This window comes from Pundamilia nyererei, unplaced genomic scaffold, assembly GCF_000239375.1.
Source record: "Pundamilia nyererei isolate P.nyererei 1_Seehausen unplaced genomic scaffold, PunNye1.0 scaffold00240, whole genome shotgun sequence".
Taxonomy (NCBI): Eukaryota; Metazoa; Chordata; class Actinopteri; order Cichliformes; family Cichlidae; genus Pundamilia; species Pundamilia nyererei.
Genome location: NW_005187641.1, coordinates 1 through 18,864, shown reverse-complemented (window position 1 = coordinate 18,864; position 18,864 = coordinate 1). Strand labels below are relative to the sequence as shown.

Genomic DNA, 18,864 nt, shown 5'->3' with positions numbered 1-18,864 from the left:
CAATGGCGGAACAAGATGTGATTGCCTATCCAGCTGGAAAAAAAAAGAAACATGGCCTGTTTTTCATGTTCTATAAATTCCTAACACTCTAACTCAGTGAGCCAGCAAGTGTCAGAGAGCAACCGCATTCATCTCTGGTTTATGTAATGTTTACCTAAGAATAGGTACATCTCTACTCAGCATCCCTAAATCGGTCCTCTAAATAGGTCAAGGGCAGGGGTAGTCATTAATCACTTTATAAGGAAACATTAGAACCAACGGGCCATGAAGGGAAAAAACTTTTATGCTGTGTTTGGAGGTATGCAAAGTTTCATGGATGGGCAAATGGAAAGGTTTTCTTAAGGTGCACTAAAACTTTTAAATGAGTTAGCATTTTATTTCAAGTTCCACTCTTTCAGTCATCATGTAGGTTTTTGTATTCATTCACTAATTGATGATTAAGTCAAGCAATTGTTGTTGCTGGTGGTGTGAGATAAGGGGTGTTGAACCTGTGGCTTTTGCCCATCTCTACTGACTCCCTGTGAACCTCAGTTAAGGTGGTATGCAGTGATATAGAACAAAAAAAAATACAGTATCTAGTTATGGATTTCAAAATTTTTAAAAATTAAAAACACAGAAGAAAATGGAGAATTTAACAGCGTGTGGACAGATTTGTTTGCTTTCACCACCAACGCTGCTGGCGTCCTGGTATGTTTGATCTGCTGCTGGACTTTTGTCAAAATCAAATTGAAACTTTCCTATTTTTTGTTTACTTTTACTGTATAAAGCTAATAGGCTGCTAATTATTTTATTTTATTATCAAAGTAGGCTCTGAGAGGTGCAGAGCTTCAAAGCTGCTTTGCTAAGTAGTTGTATACTATACATGCTATTGGATAGTTTTTCCTCCACTTCATTATTGTCCAGTTTTGTTTGTAATTTAAAAAAATAGTTATTTCACAAATGCAAAACAACAAACAAAACAAAATAAAAATATGACGTTCTTGTCATTTAAAATGTCAAATAATCATAAATAACCCACTGCAGAGTAGTCATGTGGTAAAAGGTTTTAAATATTTACAGCTGTCAAAGATGTTTTAAATGATTTTTAAATGAGGTGCTGTCACCTTCATTAAGAAAATATATGCTTTATTTATCCTAAATTTGGGAAATTATTTTGTTACTGCAGGTGAAAAGGACTAACTTGCTGAATAACATGTGGAAGTCTCATAAACTTTTATTTCCCACAGAGATTATTTTATGCAAATTAATCCAAAGTCCTACTGGCTTTTGGTCAACGATAACCATTTTATTTCCTGAATAAAGACCTTTCGCCTTATTTATTTCAGTTCTACAGTCGCATATTTATTTCTTCATTAATAAGTTAAGCTATACAGCAACCACATGAACCGCACTGTAAACAGTTTTGTCTGTGCATGCGTTTGTGTGGCTGTGACAATGCCTCAATTCTTAGTCTGTAATCCTCTGAGGGATATTGCTTCCAGTAGCCGCTCAGCTGCTCCGGCTTCCTTAATTACACATCTGTGCTGACTCGCTACAACTGTAATCTGACATGATGACACTACATGCTACTGCTAACATCAAGCAGCCGGCCTCGTGTCCATATAAGAGTTCTTCTGTGCATAAAAGACTGATGAAACCCAAGAGGCCTGGCCACTTCCTCAGAAGCTAATTACCACTCAGTAGCATGTAATTACTTATTGGGGCAGATGGGTGAGAGCACAAGAAGGAGTGGGCTTGCAGGGGGAAAGGGTCACTGGTTTGACAAAGAGGCATGTGGGAAAATCAGTCACTTTGATGTCAACGATTAATAAAGATGTTTGAATTAAACGCAAAGACAGAAAAAAAGTATCTGTGCAGTCGTGATCTAACTCCCGTTAAAGGTAAAAAGACTGCAGCTCCATAGCGCCTTTATATCAAGAACAGTGCAAAGTGCTTTACAAAGCCTCACACCCACTCACACCTAAATTCACACACCGATGGAGGTGGAGCTGCAATGTAAGGTGCAGACCTGCACATTAGAAGCAGATTTATTTCGGTGTCTTGCTTGAAAACACCGACATGCATGGAGTAAGCCACCTGGGGACTCAACCACCAACCTGAACAATTACAGCAGAGCCTATTCCAAATGTACAGATCAAACTTTGCCACCTGTTACCACTGACTTTTAAAAAAACAAAACAAAAAGAGCAGCAAAGGATACAGCCACAAAAGAGTCTCAGCTATTATCTGGCTTCTATTTGGTGTTGGTTTCTGCAGCTGCCTACTAAGACCCGCTCATCAGCTGGGTAACAATGAGCTCCGTGAGCGTCAGCCTGACATTCTTTCCTGGCTCCTCTTTGGTTCTTTAGCTGCCTTTTATTAGAAAAGTGTTTAGGGGGAAAATAAACCCACTTCTTATCTTTGCCGGCAGCTGCCCCGTGGTTACGCTGCCCTGCAGGGTGAGTACTGCTGTCAGTGTAAAAATGCTGCTGGGGAGGTCGTGTAAAAGAGGTCGGGGAGGTGGAGTTGGGTATAAAGGATGGGCATCTATACTGTAACACACACAGGCAGAGCACAGTGCCACCAGTATAATGGAAACTCTGGTTTTTAGGCAGTGTTGACGATGAGCATCCAGACTGCTGACGTGCAAAACAAATCTACAGCCAGAACTGCAATTGTAACTTCACCCTGACCTTTGATCCTTTATAATTGCCCTTCAGAAATAATAATAATAAAAAAAAGAAAGACTATTCAAACCAACAAAGAGATTTTTTTTTTTTTGAAAGAGCGTGATGTGGTTTTGTTGCCTTGAGCACAGGCACTCAGATACACACAGGGAGACATCTCCTTTTGGGAAACATGGACGCTGACATTGCTGTGAGCCAAATACTGTGCTGTGTGTGTCAAAGGTTATCCGACCTAACCTGCCCTGACATTTTGCTTACCGCAGGGCTGTTCAGCTGGGTAATTGTCTCAGACCAGGAACCGTTAAATTATAAGCAACTTAAAATTGCTTTCGCTTTAATAACTGTTATTCTTAAGGTCAAGCACAGCCACATCAATATTTATGAGGATAAACACGCAAAAAAAACTCTCGGTGGAGAAATTACCCTGAAACACCCGGAAAATGCTCAATGTGAAGCTGCACAATAGATAATGACTGTAAGATTTGGGGCTTTTAAGATAATGTATTATTTGGTCCGTCAGAGCAAACAGATGCACAAAAGCACAACGTAGCCTTGTTTTGCATAGTGGAAATAATTACATGGACATGCAGGAATGTAATGATGAAATAACTGTCTCAGATGCTGCTCTTATTATATATGGCAGTCAAGGCAGGGGCTTAGTTGGAGTGGCACATTAAATAAAATTTTTGGACAATGTTTGACTGCGAGGCTGCTCACTCAGCAGGGGAGCTTCTTTTGGTTCTGCTGATCTAAATACATTCTTTACTCAGACTGATGGACTTAGCCATTTTTGCTGTAAGAAACTTTTACCTCGTCATCGGTTTATGTTTTAAACTGCATTGCATATTGCTTGTAAAAATATTAGATTTGAGAAGAAACTGGTGTTCAGTGTACAATGATGTGATACTATTAACTTATTTAACATAATAGAAATTGTAAAAGTAAAAGACTGCACAGGTTTCATATAGAAATCTACAAATAATTTTCCTTGTGTAAATAATGCATAAATAACACATAATACAATCAGTCACATCATTAAGCACAACTGTTCAACTGCTTATTAGGGCAAATATCTAGCCAGCCAATTCATTAGCAGCAACTCAAAGCATTTTGTGCAGACATGTTCAAGACAACCTGCTGAAGGTTAAACTGAGCATCAGAATAGTGATTAAAGGGGATTTTGAATGTGACATGGTGCTGGTGAAAGACGGGCTGATTTGAATTGTTCAGAAATTCATCTCTACAGTTTTACAGATAATGGTGTGAAAAAGAGAAAGTATCCATTGTGCAGTAGTTCTCTAAAGGAAATGAGAAGAATGGCCAGAGTGGTTTGAGCTGATAGGAAGGCAACAGAAACTTAAATACTACTCGCTGTAACCAGGGTATGCAGAAGAGCATCTCTAAATGAACCTCGAAGCAGATGAGCTGTAGCAGCAGAAGACCACACCTGTAGCCACCTCTGTCAGCTAAAAACAGGAAACTAAGGCTGCACTTCACACAGGGTCACAAAAACTGGATCATAAGACTGGAAAAACACTGCCTGGTCTGATGAGTGCTGATTCTGCTGGAGCATTCAGATGGTAGGGTCAGACTTTGACGTAAACGACATGAAAATATGGATTCATCCTGCCTTGTATCAAAGTTTCAGGCTGGCAGTGGTGATGTAATGGTGTGGGGAATATTTTCTTGGCATAGTTTGGTCCCTTAATACTACCTGAGCATAATTTGAACTCCACAATCTACCTGATTATTGATGCTGACCATGTCTATTTCTTTATGACCACAGCGTACCCATTTTCTGACTTTCTTCTTCCAGAGGATAACGCACCATCTCACAACTCTCTAATTGGCTTCTTGAACATGACGATGAGTTCACTGTACTCAGAGGGTCTCCACAGTCATCAGATCACAGTCAAATGAGCACCTTTGGGATGCCGTAGAACGTCAGATTCTCATCATGGATGCGCAGCTGCCACATCAATATGGACCAAAATATTCAAACAAGGTTTCCAGCAGCAGGGAGTCCAACCTGGAACTAGCAACGTGTACCTATTGAAGTGGATGATGAGATAATATAAACTGTAATTGGTGAGTCAAGCCAAGGGTTATGTTTTCATGAAGAGTTTTTTTTTTTGTGATCTAATTGAACTTCTTTGACTTTATTTTCAATATTGAACAGTTAGTAAATGATGTAGCAGGTTTAATTGATGGTCTGTTGTCTTTGTGTAACTGCACATTTAGTGATGATGTGTTGGCTGATTTAAACTGAGACCTGCTACTTTTTACATGTTTCCTGTGCATGAAGATTCATTTTCAAATTTAACTGAATCTTGAGTTTGACTTGACTTAATTTTTTTAATTAATACAATTAATTTGCAGTAATTTAACATTAAAATAAGTCTTGTAAAAATAATTAAGAATCTTCTCCAGGCATATTTTAGGACTCCTAATACTGATTTTCCAGCAAAGCGAACTGGAGTATCACAAATCAGACAATTTTTTTCTTCCATCCTGAAAATATGAATGCAGGTTCCCTGTGTCTAAATTCTATCCAGTGAAGCTCAAACATCCAAGTGAAACCCACAAAAACAAACACTCTAATGAATGCTGCATGCACCAGACCGACGGCAGTTGGGGGCGACACAGAAGAGAAACTGCAGGTGCACGACCCACAATGCCACTTGTTTTAAGATGCTCTTTTCTGGAACAAGAGACCAGCTGCTTACAAGTCCTTAATTAGAAAGCAAGTTCAAGTGTTTTCTCTTTAGTCGACCATCTTTTTCTCCGAGTCCAAAGTGTTCGAGCATCATCCATGTCAAGTGGCAGGACCCTGTCACCCGGGCAACAGGAAGGAAGCTATTTTGAGCAGTGGGCACTCTGCCACTCCTGTAGGAGCCACAGCCTTATGGCAGGGATGAGAATGAGTTGGGGAAAAAAATTTTTAGATGCACGTCTCGCTAATGGTTACATGTTTTTATTGATTTATCTTTTATTCTGAATGAACGTTACACACTCAAAACCGGCACTACAGTATATATAAACAAATGACAAATTAAAGGAAAACCTGAACACTTAACTAACAGCAAGGGCATCTGGTGGGTTAGTTAACCCATGGGAGGTATCCTCTTGTGTGGTTTGGGTTCACTTAGAGGAAGGGTGATCATAAATAAGGCCTGGGGATTAGATTCAGCCCAACACAGACTTCATTCTGGTTCACTGAACGGCTTTGGAAAATGTGAAGTGCATAAAGTTTGGGCTTTTAACCATATTTTCATACGTTTCACAGCTCTGGCTACTGATAAAGTCCTTTCCTATGGCTATTCATACTATTTTAAAGTAAATTAGAGACGTGCTGTGGAAATTGCACTTCTTTTTCTTATTTTTATACATCTCAGGGATTAAAGTTGTAGCTAAACTTCTTCATGCTCACAGAAAGGGAAGTTTCACTGATCCAGCCCACTTAAGATCAAAATGAGCTGTATGTGGCTGCTGACTTAGAAAGAAGTGTCAAATCAATACAAAGTTGTTGTACTCTCAGCAAGTAAGGAAATATCTATTAAATGAGAAAAATCTATAGGGCGACTGTAAGACTTGTAGAATTAACGCTAATGAACAATGAGGTTGATCTGAGGGCACTCAGTGGTCCACCATCCTACTAAGACAATATTTTTCCTTTAATTTGTCACCTGTTTACTGTCATTTGTATTTTATTCTGAAGTTTTAGAAGTGGGCTCAGCTCCAGATCTAATGGCTGTACGACCAAAATACAACAAGTAAATGTGGAAGAGTCCTATGACACCCTGAAACACCCTAAAGAGCACTGAATGTTTCTCAACATTACTGTCAACATTGAAATGTTTAGCTCAAGGGCACACAGGGGCCTGTCTGACCTCCTGGCCCTCCAGCTGAACTGTGCAGTAGTCACATCATCTCTAGACTGAGTGCGAATCCTCTCGGCTCACAAAACTCCACTTTTGTATTTTCAGCTCCTTTAGTGCCCAGATACAAGAACAGTTCGCGACGAGGTGAGTGCAAGTGTGCTTTAAGAAATTGAGAGATATCTCATTAGAATACCCGGCTCGCAAATTGAAGCTATAATTGCATACCCTGCACATCACTTACACGGTAATGTCTCCCATTTCACTGTGTTTATATTTCCCCAAGTGGAACGGAGACCGAGCTCTAAGAATCACAGCGAGCCATCCGTTCAATCTGGCTGCTGAAACCAGGCGAGGGAGGACAGGCTGAATCGACAAACAAACAAAACACAGACGTCCCCGTGGCATTTATTTACAACGAGCCGCAACCTCCCCTGAGAGGGGCACAAGGTGCAAAACAAGAGGCACGAGCTAAGCAAAAATGGCAGTGCTGCCTAATGGCTGCTCGGCTACTGTGAGGCTAAATGTGTGAAACAAATGTGAGATGTTGAGTGCAAGAAAACTTTTTCTTTCTTTTTTTTTATTCAAGTGGAACCAGCAGCAGATGCTATTTTAGTCAGGACATTTGTACTGATTGTGATGACCTGAGAAGAGCTGAATCCAAGTTCTGCCCAAGTTTAAAGCAGAGGATGAAGAGAAACAAATTTTAATTCAGGCAGTGGGGTCTCTCACAGTGAAAACACAGCACAGGAGTCTGTATTTGATTTGATGCCAGCCACAAAACTTCCATTACTTTAGTTTATTAGCTGTATTTTAAAAACTGACAAGAAAAGAGGAGACAAATGACCACACAATAGATTTAAATGAGGCAAAGTCCAAGTCAGCAACCTAAACCACCAGGTTTGTTTTTTTTCACTGAGTGAGGATTTATCAGAGAAGCTCAGCCTCACAGGACACTTACGTGTGCCATCGAAGCGTGTGGCGATGGTGTCTAGAAAGGTGTTCTGTGGGGCCAGGAGGCCCTTCATCACCGGCATCTTGACCCCGATTTAGGAAGGTCACCTGCTAGCTTGAGGTCACACCATCCCAAAGGCACAGCAGGTAGCTTCCAGGGAGTCTCAGCAGGTGCGTGAGACTTTGAGGGTGACTCTCTGGCACCAGCCGCAGGGATGCACATTTACAGTAAATGCTGCCACCCTTCCCCGAGCGATGCCTTCTCAGTAAATCAACAGCGTGGCTTTGGGAGGACTAAAATAGCTCACTCCAATAATGCAGAGGTTTGGGTGCAGTCTCGAAAAGGAGAAATTAAGAGTCACGGTCACGAGCAGCTGAAGAAGGGATCAAGTGCAACTGACTCTGAAATCCAAAGAGCTTCAAAACAGTGAGCCCAGCTGTTGCTTGTCTGCACCTTTCAGTCGGAGCGCCGATCCCGGCAGGAGTGTGGAGGAAGTTATCCTCCAAGTGCGCTGCGCTTTCCATTTAAAAGAGGACCGCAAATCTGTGCGACGAAAAATAACAGCATGTGTCTACACCTCTTTTCGGTGATGCTCAGTGATGTGTCAGGATGCTGTGGGGGAGTAGTTGCATCTTCTTGAGCGTTCTCCCCTCCTCGCTACTCTCCCTCTCCCTCACTCCTGCTCCCATCCGCGCTGGTGATATATCAGCCAATGAGATACAGGCATCCTCTGTAGGGACCTGTTTTCATCTGTGGTGGGGGTATAGAGAGAGAGAGGGGGAGAAAGAGAGTAAGGGAAGAAAGGGAGAGGTAGAGGAAAGAGGGAGGGGTGAGGCTTTGGGAGCATCTGACAGCACCATCACACCCAGCAGTGGTACTATCAGCACATGGCTTTTGTGGGCATGTCTGCAAAGCAAGGAAAGATGGATTACCTGCACATCGGTTAACGAAGCCTTTTGTATTCTGTTGGACTGTGTGCTGTATTGTCAAAGGAGCCTGGCTAAAGGGAGACTGTCAAAGTCCTCTAATTTATTTATTTTATCCAAGTTGCAGAGTAAAGGAGGCACAGCTTCAAAACACCGTTCCTAGAGGTTTTTTTTTTTTTTGTTAATTTCCATCTTGACTATTAAAAATAAGGCTGGTTGCCTTTGCCCTGTCACCCCCTGTGGAGTATCCACGAGCGAGTTAAGACTCTGGGATAAAAGCCGCTAAGAGCGGATTAAAAGGATAAGCCTGGAGATGTTTTTCGTGACAACGCGATGCCAAAACCCCCAAACCTAACTCACTTTGACCCAAGAAAGCAATACGGCTTAGCCAACGAGGGGAAATACCTCTAGACAGTGAACGTTCTCATCGGGAAGATAAATCATCTCCCCTCCGTGTTCGAAGAATCCTGTCAAAATCAATCTCATTAAAATTGTAGTAATCGGGGAAAGATGATCCATTGCTATTAATTAATGTGATCAATATTAAATGTTGAACCTGAAACCTAATATTAGGGGTTATTTGGGGGGTCATGCGGCTAATATTATAAGCCTGTATTATTGTATTTTGATCGGTATGTTATTAATTTAGAAGGAGGTTTTCAGCATTTTTACTTAACTAGCACATTCATCAGTACATTTTAAATCACTGGTATATGTATGAGGTGCTGAATGAAAACCTACAGTTGCTTTGTTTTGTCAAGAAGTAAGAGAAAGACCTAGAATAAATCCTACAATCCTCCATATTCCAATTAGAAGTCAATAGGCCTCAAGAATGTTTTATTATGGCTGTTTTGTGACTCAAAAGACGTACAACACACACAATAATACCCACTAATATAGCAAAATAAGATAAAAAGAATGAGATCTTCCCTACATATTTTCTGTTCCATCCATCAAATGTGTCTCTATGCAGATTGGGAGTCAAGTAAACAAAAATGATGAGGAAAGAAATATAATAGAAATTTCTTGTGGGGGTTGGTAATCTTGGAAAGATTTAGCAGATTCAGCAGCAGTGTGGGTGTTTCCTCTCACCAGAAATTGCATTTTTAATCTTCTCAGTGAAAAAAAAAAGTACATTTGTTTTTATCTTGACTAACATTTCTGAAAGCAGCTGCAGACTTCTGAGAATAGCCACCTCAGAGAAGAGATGAAAGCTGTTACGTCCACCGAAGGTGGGTATTTTAGGGGATAATTAAACAAAACCACAAACACATTAAATGTTAATTGCTGGGAGCAGAGGTGAGCTGGATTTGGAGGAGAAACAAAAAAGGTGGAGAAAAAAAAAGACAGTGAAAGTAAAAGAGAAGCTTGGAGGCTTTTAAGAGAGGATTGTTTCCTCTCTCGGATCCTATTCAAGCCTTGGCAGCCATTCACTGTTTTCTATTTTTAATGACATCTCATTGTCCCTTCTTCTTGTAGTTCATCCGTCGCTGCTTGTCACTAATAAAGAGGCTAATACATTAAACATGCTCACGATCATCTCCTCGGTCTAATGTGACAGAGTGACGCACACAGGGTCAGGTGAAATATTATCCCCAACTACATTTCCCATAGTTCTCAGTTTTAAGGGAACTGCTGGCGTGCTTGTAAAATTCACTTTGGCCCCTTAATTATGCACATAATAACATCTGAAAATCAATTCCTTGAATATTCTGCTGATTGAACTGACTGTAATTTACTAAACTTGAATGAAAATCCACAACCCTAATCCTGATTTAAATTGTATGCCAGATAAACTCAGCAGCCAGGCCGATTCACACATCCCGCAGCATCCCTTCTCTCACTTCAACACACTTCCCCCCTGCATCCCATTGAGAAGTCAAGCCTGCCTTTCTCAAATCTGTCTGTTTACAATGAATTAACTTGTGAGAGAACAGATGTGTGATCGCGGGCTCCGAGCGTTTGTGTGTCTGTAAATCCTCTGGGCGTATGAGGACGGCAGGCAGAGGAAGACACAAGCCATCTAACTAAACAACCAAGAAGAGATAGAAGGCAATCTGGAATGAATAAACAGCAAAGGGAAGAATGAAAGTACCTGCCAAGAAATACATTTTAATGTGAAACCACCCCAATAATGCTGTTCATATACACAACTGTGAAATACAAACAAACTAACCTTTTTTTTTTTTTTAGGTGGATACTTAAGAAAAAGGCCTGAAATCAAACTAGTGCCATATTGTTTTAAGTTCTTCCATGCAGTGCTGTTTGCCAGCTTTCTTAAGCCAAAATGTAACACTTGTTTATACAGTTGAGGCATTATGAAGCCAAAATAAAGCGAGAACGATGTCAAATCTCTGCTGAAATGGGGCGTTTCTAAAAATATTAGCCCACTTTGTGAACGAATCGACCTGCAGGAGAGAAGCAGTCGGCTCAGACCGGGGCTTATTCAGACTCAGACTTTCTTTGAGGCTAAAGATGGCAACAGGAAAATCTCACAGAATCAAATAAGGATGTGAGGATTAGTCTAGTCAACATACATATAAATATGCGCTTTCTCTGTCTTCTTTGTCTGCTCCCCTTTTTTCCAAAACCTTGATTATTTATAAGAAGATGATATTAATTCAGACGAGAGCCCTCACAGTCAGAGCTATCAACAAGAATTCACTGCTTCAGTCAAGGCTGACAAGCAGTTAAATGCTGGACCTGTGGGAGATAGCATTATGCTGCATGTCTTAAATATTAGACTAGCTCCCTCTGGTGGTAACAACAAAGTCCTGACACTCCTATTGCACTATTGTTTATGATGTAACTGAAGAAATAAGCTGTACAGGTGGTGAACAATGCGAGCAGGCAGATACTGAAGGCTATCTTGATTTCATAAGCATCATCAGTTACAGTCTAGAGGCCAAGGATGCTTACCAGTAATCAGCTCTTCTGGTCTGATGGATCCACTTGACTCTAAGATGAAACTAGAAGCTGGCCAAATCTGCACAATCTGAAAGAGAACCACCTAAAAAACACGACTTCCACCAACAACCATATGATGTCAGATAATTAACTAAGCTAAAAATAGCATAATTACCTTCACCAGGACATGCTGTGACTGCTGTCTAACAATACTAAAGGGACCAAAAACACAAAATTCAGCCACATAACAGTAGCGTACTAGATTTAAATCTTGCCAAATGCTGCTTTAGTCATCACAGGTAATTTCACAAAATGGGATCATTAGATGGTGCAACATTTAGTAACAGATGGTATAAAATGAAAGCTTAAGCAACTCCATTAAAAAATGCAAGATATTAACAGCATGTTCTTTTGCTTTTCCTTTAACTGCCCAGAAAAAAAAAAACATTGGAGAAAAGTAAAGTGAAATTTATTGAGGAATGGCAACTGAAGCTTACATTTAAATACAGCTCAAAGATTTTCTCGTGCTGGTGTCACCAGAAAATTTCCACTGGAAATACTCGGGAAACTTCTAAATTGGGGGTTTTGTACAGATGAGACTTCTGGGATATTTTGTCAAAAGTCAAAAGTGCATTTTTATTGTTTAAAAATCAGAGTTAATGCATCGTGGTTAACATCTCCCACAGGCACACTTCATTAAGTCAGTCATAAATAAAAAACATCCAATATCATCAGTCTGTAAGTGATCTCAGGAAATCGTTTTGCCCAGAAGGAATTCAGCATATTCTTTCCTGCGCAGCACCCGCTGCATTTTGAACGTATTGGGTGAGGTGCTCGAGTACGCCATCATCTGCTTACGAAGTTTGTTAAACGCTCCCTCTGCCACCAGCTGCACTCTCATTGGCCCGATGCTGCCTTTGATACGGAAGGATTTGTAGACGGCCGAATCCTGCTGGAGAGAAATGTCCAGCTGGGAAGCAAGAGAGGAAACACCAAACAAAAAGACAAGGTAGAGTGATTTAATGACAGACTGTAAACATGCTGCCTGTTGGTGAACCTTCATTAGGATTTCTCTTACCTTATGTCGTTGTTCCTCTGTAAGCCTCCTCACACCTTTCAGCTCTAAGAACACCTGGTAGTGAGGGTCCGAGCCACCAATTGTATCTCCTGCAATGCCACAATAAATAAAATAAAATATGCTGCAAAGGGTTCAATAGTTTTCGCATCATATTCAACTTTCTTCTATGATTTAAGGGTATAAACAAGAACAAATATTACCCAGGATGCCGCTCTCAGCACAGCAGTAGTCAACCAGCTGAGCTCCTGGCCACTGAGCGACGGCCTTCTTCAAAGCACTGAGGAACAACGCTTCTGACACTTTCTCTCCTCGAACATTCAGCATCTGACCTCGTCTAATGGAGCATGGAAGCAAGGAGAAAGTATCGTGTCATGCTTTATATACACACACACACACACACACACACAGCATAAGAAAAACTGTACTGCTGTCCAGTGCTGTACCTGTACTGAAACTCCACGATGGGACACTGGTTGTGAAATCCAACAACTTTTACAATGTCTCCGATGCGATATCTGTAACAAGGGAAATATACAGGTAAATATGAGAGTTTGTTATAGTTGTAATATCACATTTTAATTGCAGTGATGGTCATACAGAGCCATCAGACAAATCTGATTTTACACTCATTAGCAACTTTGTTAAGTACACCTGTTCAACTGCTCATTAACACAAATATCTAATGAGCCACTCAGAAACTTGGTGCACACAGAGATGTAGCCATGGTCAAGATAACCCACTGAAGTTCATACCAGGTGTTAAAATGGGTCAGAAAGTTGATCTAAGTGACTAAATGTGGCATGGTTGTTGGTGTCTGCTGGGATTTCACCACACAATCATGTCTAGGGTTTCCAGAGAATGGCACGGACAAGAGAAAATATCCAGTGAGCGGCAGATCTCTGGTAGAAATGCTTTGCTGATGTCAGAGCTCAAAGGAGGGTGGCCAGACTGAGTTGAGCCTATAGGAAGGCAACAGAAACTCAGATAATGACTTGTTGCAACCAAATTATCAAGAAGAGCATTTCTATAATCACAGTGCATTGAACTATGAAGCAGATGGGTACAGCAGCAGAAGACCACATCAGCTGCCACTCATACTCTGCAATATTCTTGATATTTATTTAGAATCACCTCTGTTAATTCTTGATATTTATAATTGAGTGATTTGTATATATTAGTGCTGTTTCTTAAATTTGTAAAATCTGTAACATACTGTATTGTTTAGTCTGTTACTGTTACCGACTTGGAGCAACTGTAATCCACATTTATTCCCACAAGTAATCTGATTCTGAAGAACAGGAAACTGAGGCTATTATTCACATAAGGTCACCAAATTTGGACAAGATTGGAAAAAGTTGCCTAGAGTTTCATTTTTTGCTCTACCATTTGGAGAGAGGATCAGAATTTGGCATAAACAACATGAAAGCCTTGTTGTAACAATCGTTCAGGCAGATGGTGGTGGTAGCATAATGGTGTCAGGGATATTTTCTTTGTTTCCTTGGTACCAAGATCCTTTTAAACTCCACAGCCTCCAACTGAATAGTGATGCTGACCATGTCCATCCCTTTATGACCACAGTGTACCCATCTTCTGATGGTTGCTTCCGGTAGGATACCACACCATGTCACAAAGCTCAGTCAAGTCTCAAAATGGTTTCTTGACCAATGAGTTCATTGTACTCAGATGACCTCCACAGTCACAAAAGTCTCAGTCTAATAGAGCATTTGTGGAACGGGAGATTCCCATAATGTCAACACTGACCAAATTCTCTCTGGAATGTTTCCAGTACCGTGTTGAATCTTTGCTGTGAAGAATTAAGAAAAAAGGATGTCCAACCTAAAAGTAGTGAAGTGTACCTAATAAAGTGTTACATATCAAACATGAACACTTCCATTTGAGTCTTAAACAGATTTAGAACATGTTAAAATGCAGTGTGACCCATCACAATCATGAGGACGTAAACATACAGCTGCAGTTATTTATATTTGTTTGTAGATGAAATCGAACCTGTAAAGTCCTGAAGCATTTGTGACTAGCAGCTCATAGTTTTCTCCCTCCTTCACCTCCTCCATCAGCAGAGTGTGAGGGGCCTCCTCATCCAGGCTGCTCTCTGGGAGGAACTCGCAGAACATTGAGCGAGGGCACAGCAAGTAACGTCTTTCTGACTCCTGAGGCCACAGGTTCACCCCAATTAAACCTGCAGGGGCCCAGATAATGAGAGCAAATGCTGACCTCATCCACATATAGAAACCATACAAATGCCCAACTGCAACGGTTTTTAATTAAACAGCTTAAAAATGTAAATGTACCTTCAGTAGCAGCATAGAAGGGCGAGTAGAAAGGCACTCCTTTGCAGTAACTCTCCCTCAACATTTCACCGTAGATCTGATTGGAGCCTGAGTCCACTGCCAGGACCAGGTTCAGATGAGGCCACAGGCGCTTGGCAATCTCCCTGAAGCCGTCCTGGAAGTGGGCCCGGAGCTGGGCAGCTCTCTGTGGGTCTGGCTTCATTAGCGCTTCAAGCTTGGCCCTCACTTTGGGCTCCAGAGACAGAGCAGTGCTGATTTTCCCCCGTTCAATGTCCTCCACAAGTTCCTGCCAACGCTCCTATGAGATCGAGAGCATATTAGGGAGAAATGACTTGCCCAAGCCTTTATTCATAAAGCAATTAACACAAATGTTTTAATCAGTCAGTGGGAGCTAAACACCTGACTCAAGATTTCATCTTGTTTTACTAAATGATGTCCCAGTGAGAACGAAATGAGGCACATGTGAAGGACAACAACAGCCTGCTACTGCTCAATGAAACGTTGTCTCTTAAAATAGACAAGAAATAACATTGCTAATGCTTTTCTTTGAAGGATGGAATGGATGAATTACTTTACATACTTTACGGTTTCCCATTAAGTCCTGTTTTTATGCCTCTACTCACATAAAAAAGAAAGAAAAACACAAAAACAACAAAAGTAACTCATTCCTGACAAACAACTGGGTACCTGTAGGGCACTGAAGGCATAGAAAACTGTGGAGGCGAAGTTGGACTCCAGAGTTCCCACATTAGGATCTTTCAGCGCAAAAAGAAGATGCAAATAGAGCGTGTCCTTCTCACCGGGAACCTGAAGAAACATAAGATTTTATTACCGAATCGGTCACACAAAGGCTGACCACTTGTTAGGCTTGCTGATTGTACCTTGAAGGCAGGTGCTGGAGTCGTGTACAGGTTTAGGATGTGGCGTGAGGAGGCTGGTGTCGAGGAGTTTGGTCCGATGGGAATTCCAGCCTCAGACTGCCGAAAAGTAGGAGTGTAAAAGAACTTGGTGGTGCGTTGAAGGCTCTTGGTCTCAGGGAATGCCTGCTGCATGGCATCTAAGCACACAGTCACTCCCTGATGGAAACACACAGCGAGTATTATTAGTAAAATTTCCTTGCGCAGTGCATGGGCTACACCGTCATCATCATCATCAAGCAGTGACTTCACCTGCAGGAAGAACTCAGTGTTGGTGTCCTTAGTGCTGAGCAGCATGGCACTGGATCCTGATGTCCCGGAGGTCATGGCCAGAATTAATGGCTTCTCTGCAATGATGAGCTTCTCTTCTCCAGCTGCGATGCGGTTGATTAGGTCTTGATAGTGCGTGTATGTAGTAATAGGATGGCATGCCTGAAATTCTTTAATATCTAGAAAATAAACAGATTTCATGATTTAAATCAAAACTGTATTGACACCTCTAATTTATCTTTCATCATTTGAGATTATTTTAAGCACAAGTATCAAACAGTCCCCAATTTCAGCATCGCAATTCTCAGGACCTGCTGCATTGTCCGTGCCCATCAGGAACACTGGGACATTTCCCAGTATACTCAGGGTCATTTAATACCCTGGCCTGCTGTGAATAGTTTAAACAGCAACATTACAACAAGCAGAAATGAGTTGGTGGTACTCTCAGAAACCACATTCTCATCCACAGACTATATGATACTGCTGCTATATGTGCACAGGGCATAGGCAGGTGAACCATGGACACAAGTAAATGCACACTCCAGCAAGACACACAGCACGCAGCAGCTTCTATATCAAAACTATTTAAGTGAAGCAATGAAATTGTGGAGGGGAAGAGAAAGAGAAAGTCACAAGGAAGCATCTTAACTCTGTGGTAGTCAGGATAATTTTCATCTCAGATGATCATAGAAATAGTGTAGTACTTTTTACATCTATACTAAGGGTGTTGTAGTACAGGAATGAAAGGAGTGATACTAAAAAAAAATATGAATGTAACGTTAATAATACACATATAAACATAAATGATGGTAGTTGTATTTGATTGCATCTGGCTACAGGTGTACAGGCTACATGTGTTTTCAGTGTCAATTATCTGACAAAAAAATGAAAAAAACATGAGAAAAATAAACAGATTTTGACTTACAGCATTATTCTTCTTCCCTCCAATATTTCCTACAAATATTACTGTAATAACATAAAATGAATTCATTTGGAAACCCTTTGGCACAACTAAATAACAAATCAGCACATGGAGTTAAGTCTACAAAACGAGCCAAATTCCACTCAATGCATGAAATGCTGTTTCAGTCACCTGTACGCTGAAAATGTCTCGGGGACATTTGTTCATTGAAAACAATAAATTTGATGACACAGGTTTAAAACAAAATAAAAAGAAATTTTAAAAAAGTTTGACTTGCTCACAAAACAATAAAAATTAAGAACAGATAAATGCAGCTTTGATTATATTTGGAAAGCAACACGTTTAAAATAGGAATCAAATCAATATGAAATTGTGATTTGTTGCCGTTATTTAAGGACTCTGGGGTCTGGTGGCAGCTGGTGGCACGAGTTTTTTCCTTTAATGTATCACCCCGGTCTTCCCAAGCGTTAACACTGAATAAGCACAAATGTCTTCACACTACCTGCTTGCTAAACTAACGCCATCTACTTCGCTGCTTACCTTTTATTGAGCTGAAGTCGTACTGTCTTCCATAATACGTATCTGCGCTTTTACGCAAGCGCTTCAGCAGAGTCTCCTGTTGGACTTCTTTGACTTTGAGTGTGTCTGCTTCAAGTTTCCTTCTCTGCCGCCTGCCCAGCCAGCCTACAACCTTCACCGCTACATGCTGGCTCAGAAGGCTGCTTAACGTCCGGTTTTCAACCTTTATCTTCAAGATTAATGCCATCCCGGCCACAGAGCACAAACCGATGACAGCGGGGAGAGGGGTCGGCATGGCTGTTACACAAGACACACAAAAACACAGAGGAGCCAGGTGGGGCGCTGTTAGTCAGCATTAGACCGTTACTTTTCTTCTCATTTACAAACAAGAGTACGCAGTCTACCGTGAAAGTGCGCAATCCTGTCGAGACAAGATGGTTTTTATTTCGCTATTTCGCGCACTCATTCACCGCTTACCGGGAATCTGTCCGCTGATGGCCAGGGCGACCGATGAAACCGCAAAACAAAGCGGAAGTGCAACGCGAAACCAAGAGGAAGACATCTTGAGCATTAAATAAGATTTGACGTCCCCGTGGTTATAATAATTAATGTCTATAAAAAGCCTTTGGATTGCATTTCCACGCCCAAGAAAGCATGTCAACTTTTACTTTCGCCGCTGTCTGTGCTGCTTCCGTATTTGGGTCAGAACTAGACGCTGATTGGTTTGACTAAATCATGACGTAATAAACCTGGAAATACCAACTAAAAAAAACAACAACTTATATTTTATTTATCTGTTTTTGCTTCAAATGTAGCACCACTGCCTGGATAATGCTATAGCGTCCGTGGTTGTGATTGCACAACAAAGACAATCAATCTGCAAGTTCGATTCTTATTAAATATTTCTTACATAAAACACGGAAGTGTGAGGGTTTGTGGACATATATACTACCAGTCAAAAGTTTGACCACACCTCATTTAATGTTTTTCTTTATTTTCATGGCTATTTACATTGTAGATTCTCACTTAAGGCATCAAACTATGAATGAACACATATAGAACTATGTAGTAAACAAAAAACTGTTTTATATTTTAGATTCTTCCAAACAGCCACCACTGTTTCAGTCCCTGAAACAGTCACATGGGGGAAGGGGGGCACACCTACACACTGTAAAATAGTTTCAGAAAACTGTGAAGAAGTCCATGATTTTCAAAAATGTCTTATCTGTGCTTCAGCATAAAACAGCATTTTCTGACTGTCAGGATTTTGCATCTTTCAGTCTAACGTGCTTATGTATGTCAGATATGTTACACAAAAAATATACAAAAAAAGGACCCTGGGATGACACCCCGATGTCAGGTGTCTGCCTCCTGCTGGTTCCAGTGCCCAACGTCGTACAGGAACGTAAACAGCAGTGAGGTTTGTGGGGTTACTGAAGTTTGGTTAGCTGGTATATAGTGATGTGCTATGTCATAGGTGTCAAACTCTGGCCCGTGGGCCAAATTTGGCCCGCAGC

The 18,864-nt window shown here is 41.0% G+C and overlaps 2 protein-coding genes across 3 annotated transcripts in view; both read right to left on the bottom strand.

The window, feature by feature from the left end:
• kcnh4b (potassium voltage-gated channel, subfamily H (eag-related), member 4b) overlaps positions 1 to 8,186 on the bottom strand; it is a 38,806-nt gene extending 30,620 nt beyond the window's left edge. For both annotated transcript variants that reach the window (XM_005749225.1, XM_013914959.1), the window contains exon 1: positions 7,506 to 8,186. In XM_005749225.1, the coding sequence (XP_005749282.1) occupies positions 7,506 to 7,581 (76 nt within the window). In that variant the 5' untranslated portion in view covers positions 7,582 to 8,186. The remainder of the gene's footprint in view (positions 1 to 7,505) is intronic.
• A 3,598-nt stretch (positions 8,187 to 11,784) lies between these two features.
• On the bottom strand, positions 11,785 to 18,049 carry ghdc (GH3 domain containing). Its single transcript, XM_005749224.1, has 11 exons — positions 17,825 to 18,049; positions 17,369 to 17,644; positions 15,889 to 16,085; positions 15,601 to 15,795; positions 15,407 to 15,526; positions 14,720 to 15,017; positions 14,418 to 14,607; positions 12,854 to 12,925; positions 12,611 to 12,744; positions 12,411 to 12,499; positions 11,785 to 12,302 (listed from the first exon to the last, which is right to left on the bottom strand). The coding sequence occupies exons 1-11, from the start codon at positions 17,916 to 17,918 to the stop codon at positions 12,081 to 12,083; spliced, it is 1,887 nt and encodes a 628-aa protein (XP_005749281.1). The 5' UTR covers positions 17,919 to 18,049; the 3' UTR covers positions 11,785 to 12,080.
• Positions 18,050 to 18,864: the final 815 nt, after the last annotated feature.

Coding starts and splice junctions, on each gene's coding strand:
- ghdc (XM_005749224.1), bottom strand. CDS start 17,918: ATGCTCAAGATGTCTTCCTCTTGGTTTCGCGTTGCACTTCCGCTTTGT. Junction 15,796..15,888: donor ACACTGAGTTCTTCCTGCAG/GTGAAGTCACTG, acceptor TGTTTCCATCAG/GGAGTGACTGTGTGCTTAGA. Junction 14,608..14,719: donor CTTCTATGCTGCTACTGAAG/GTACATTTACAT, acceptor GGGCCCCTGCAG/GTTTAATTGGGGTGAACCTG.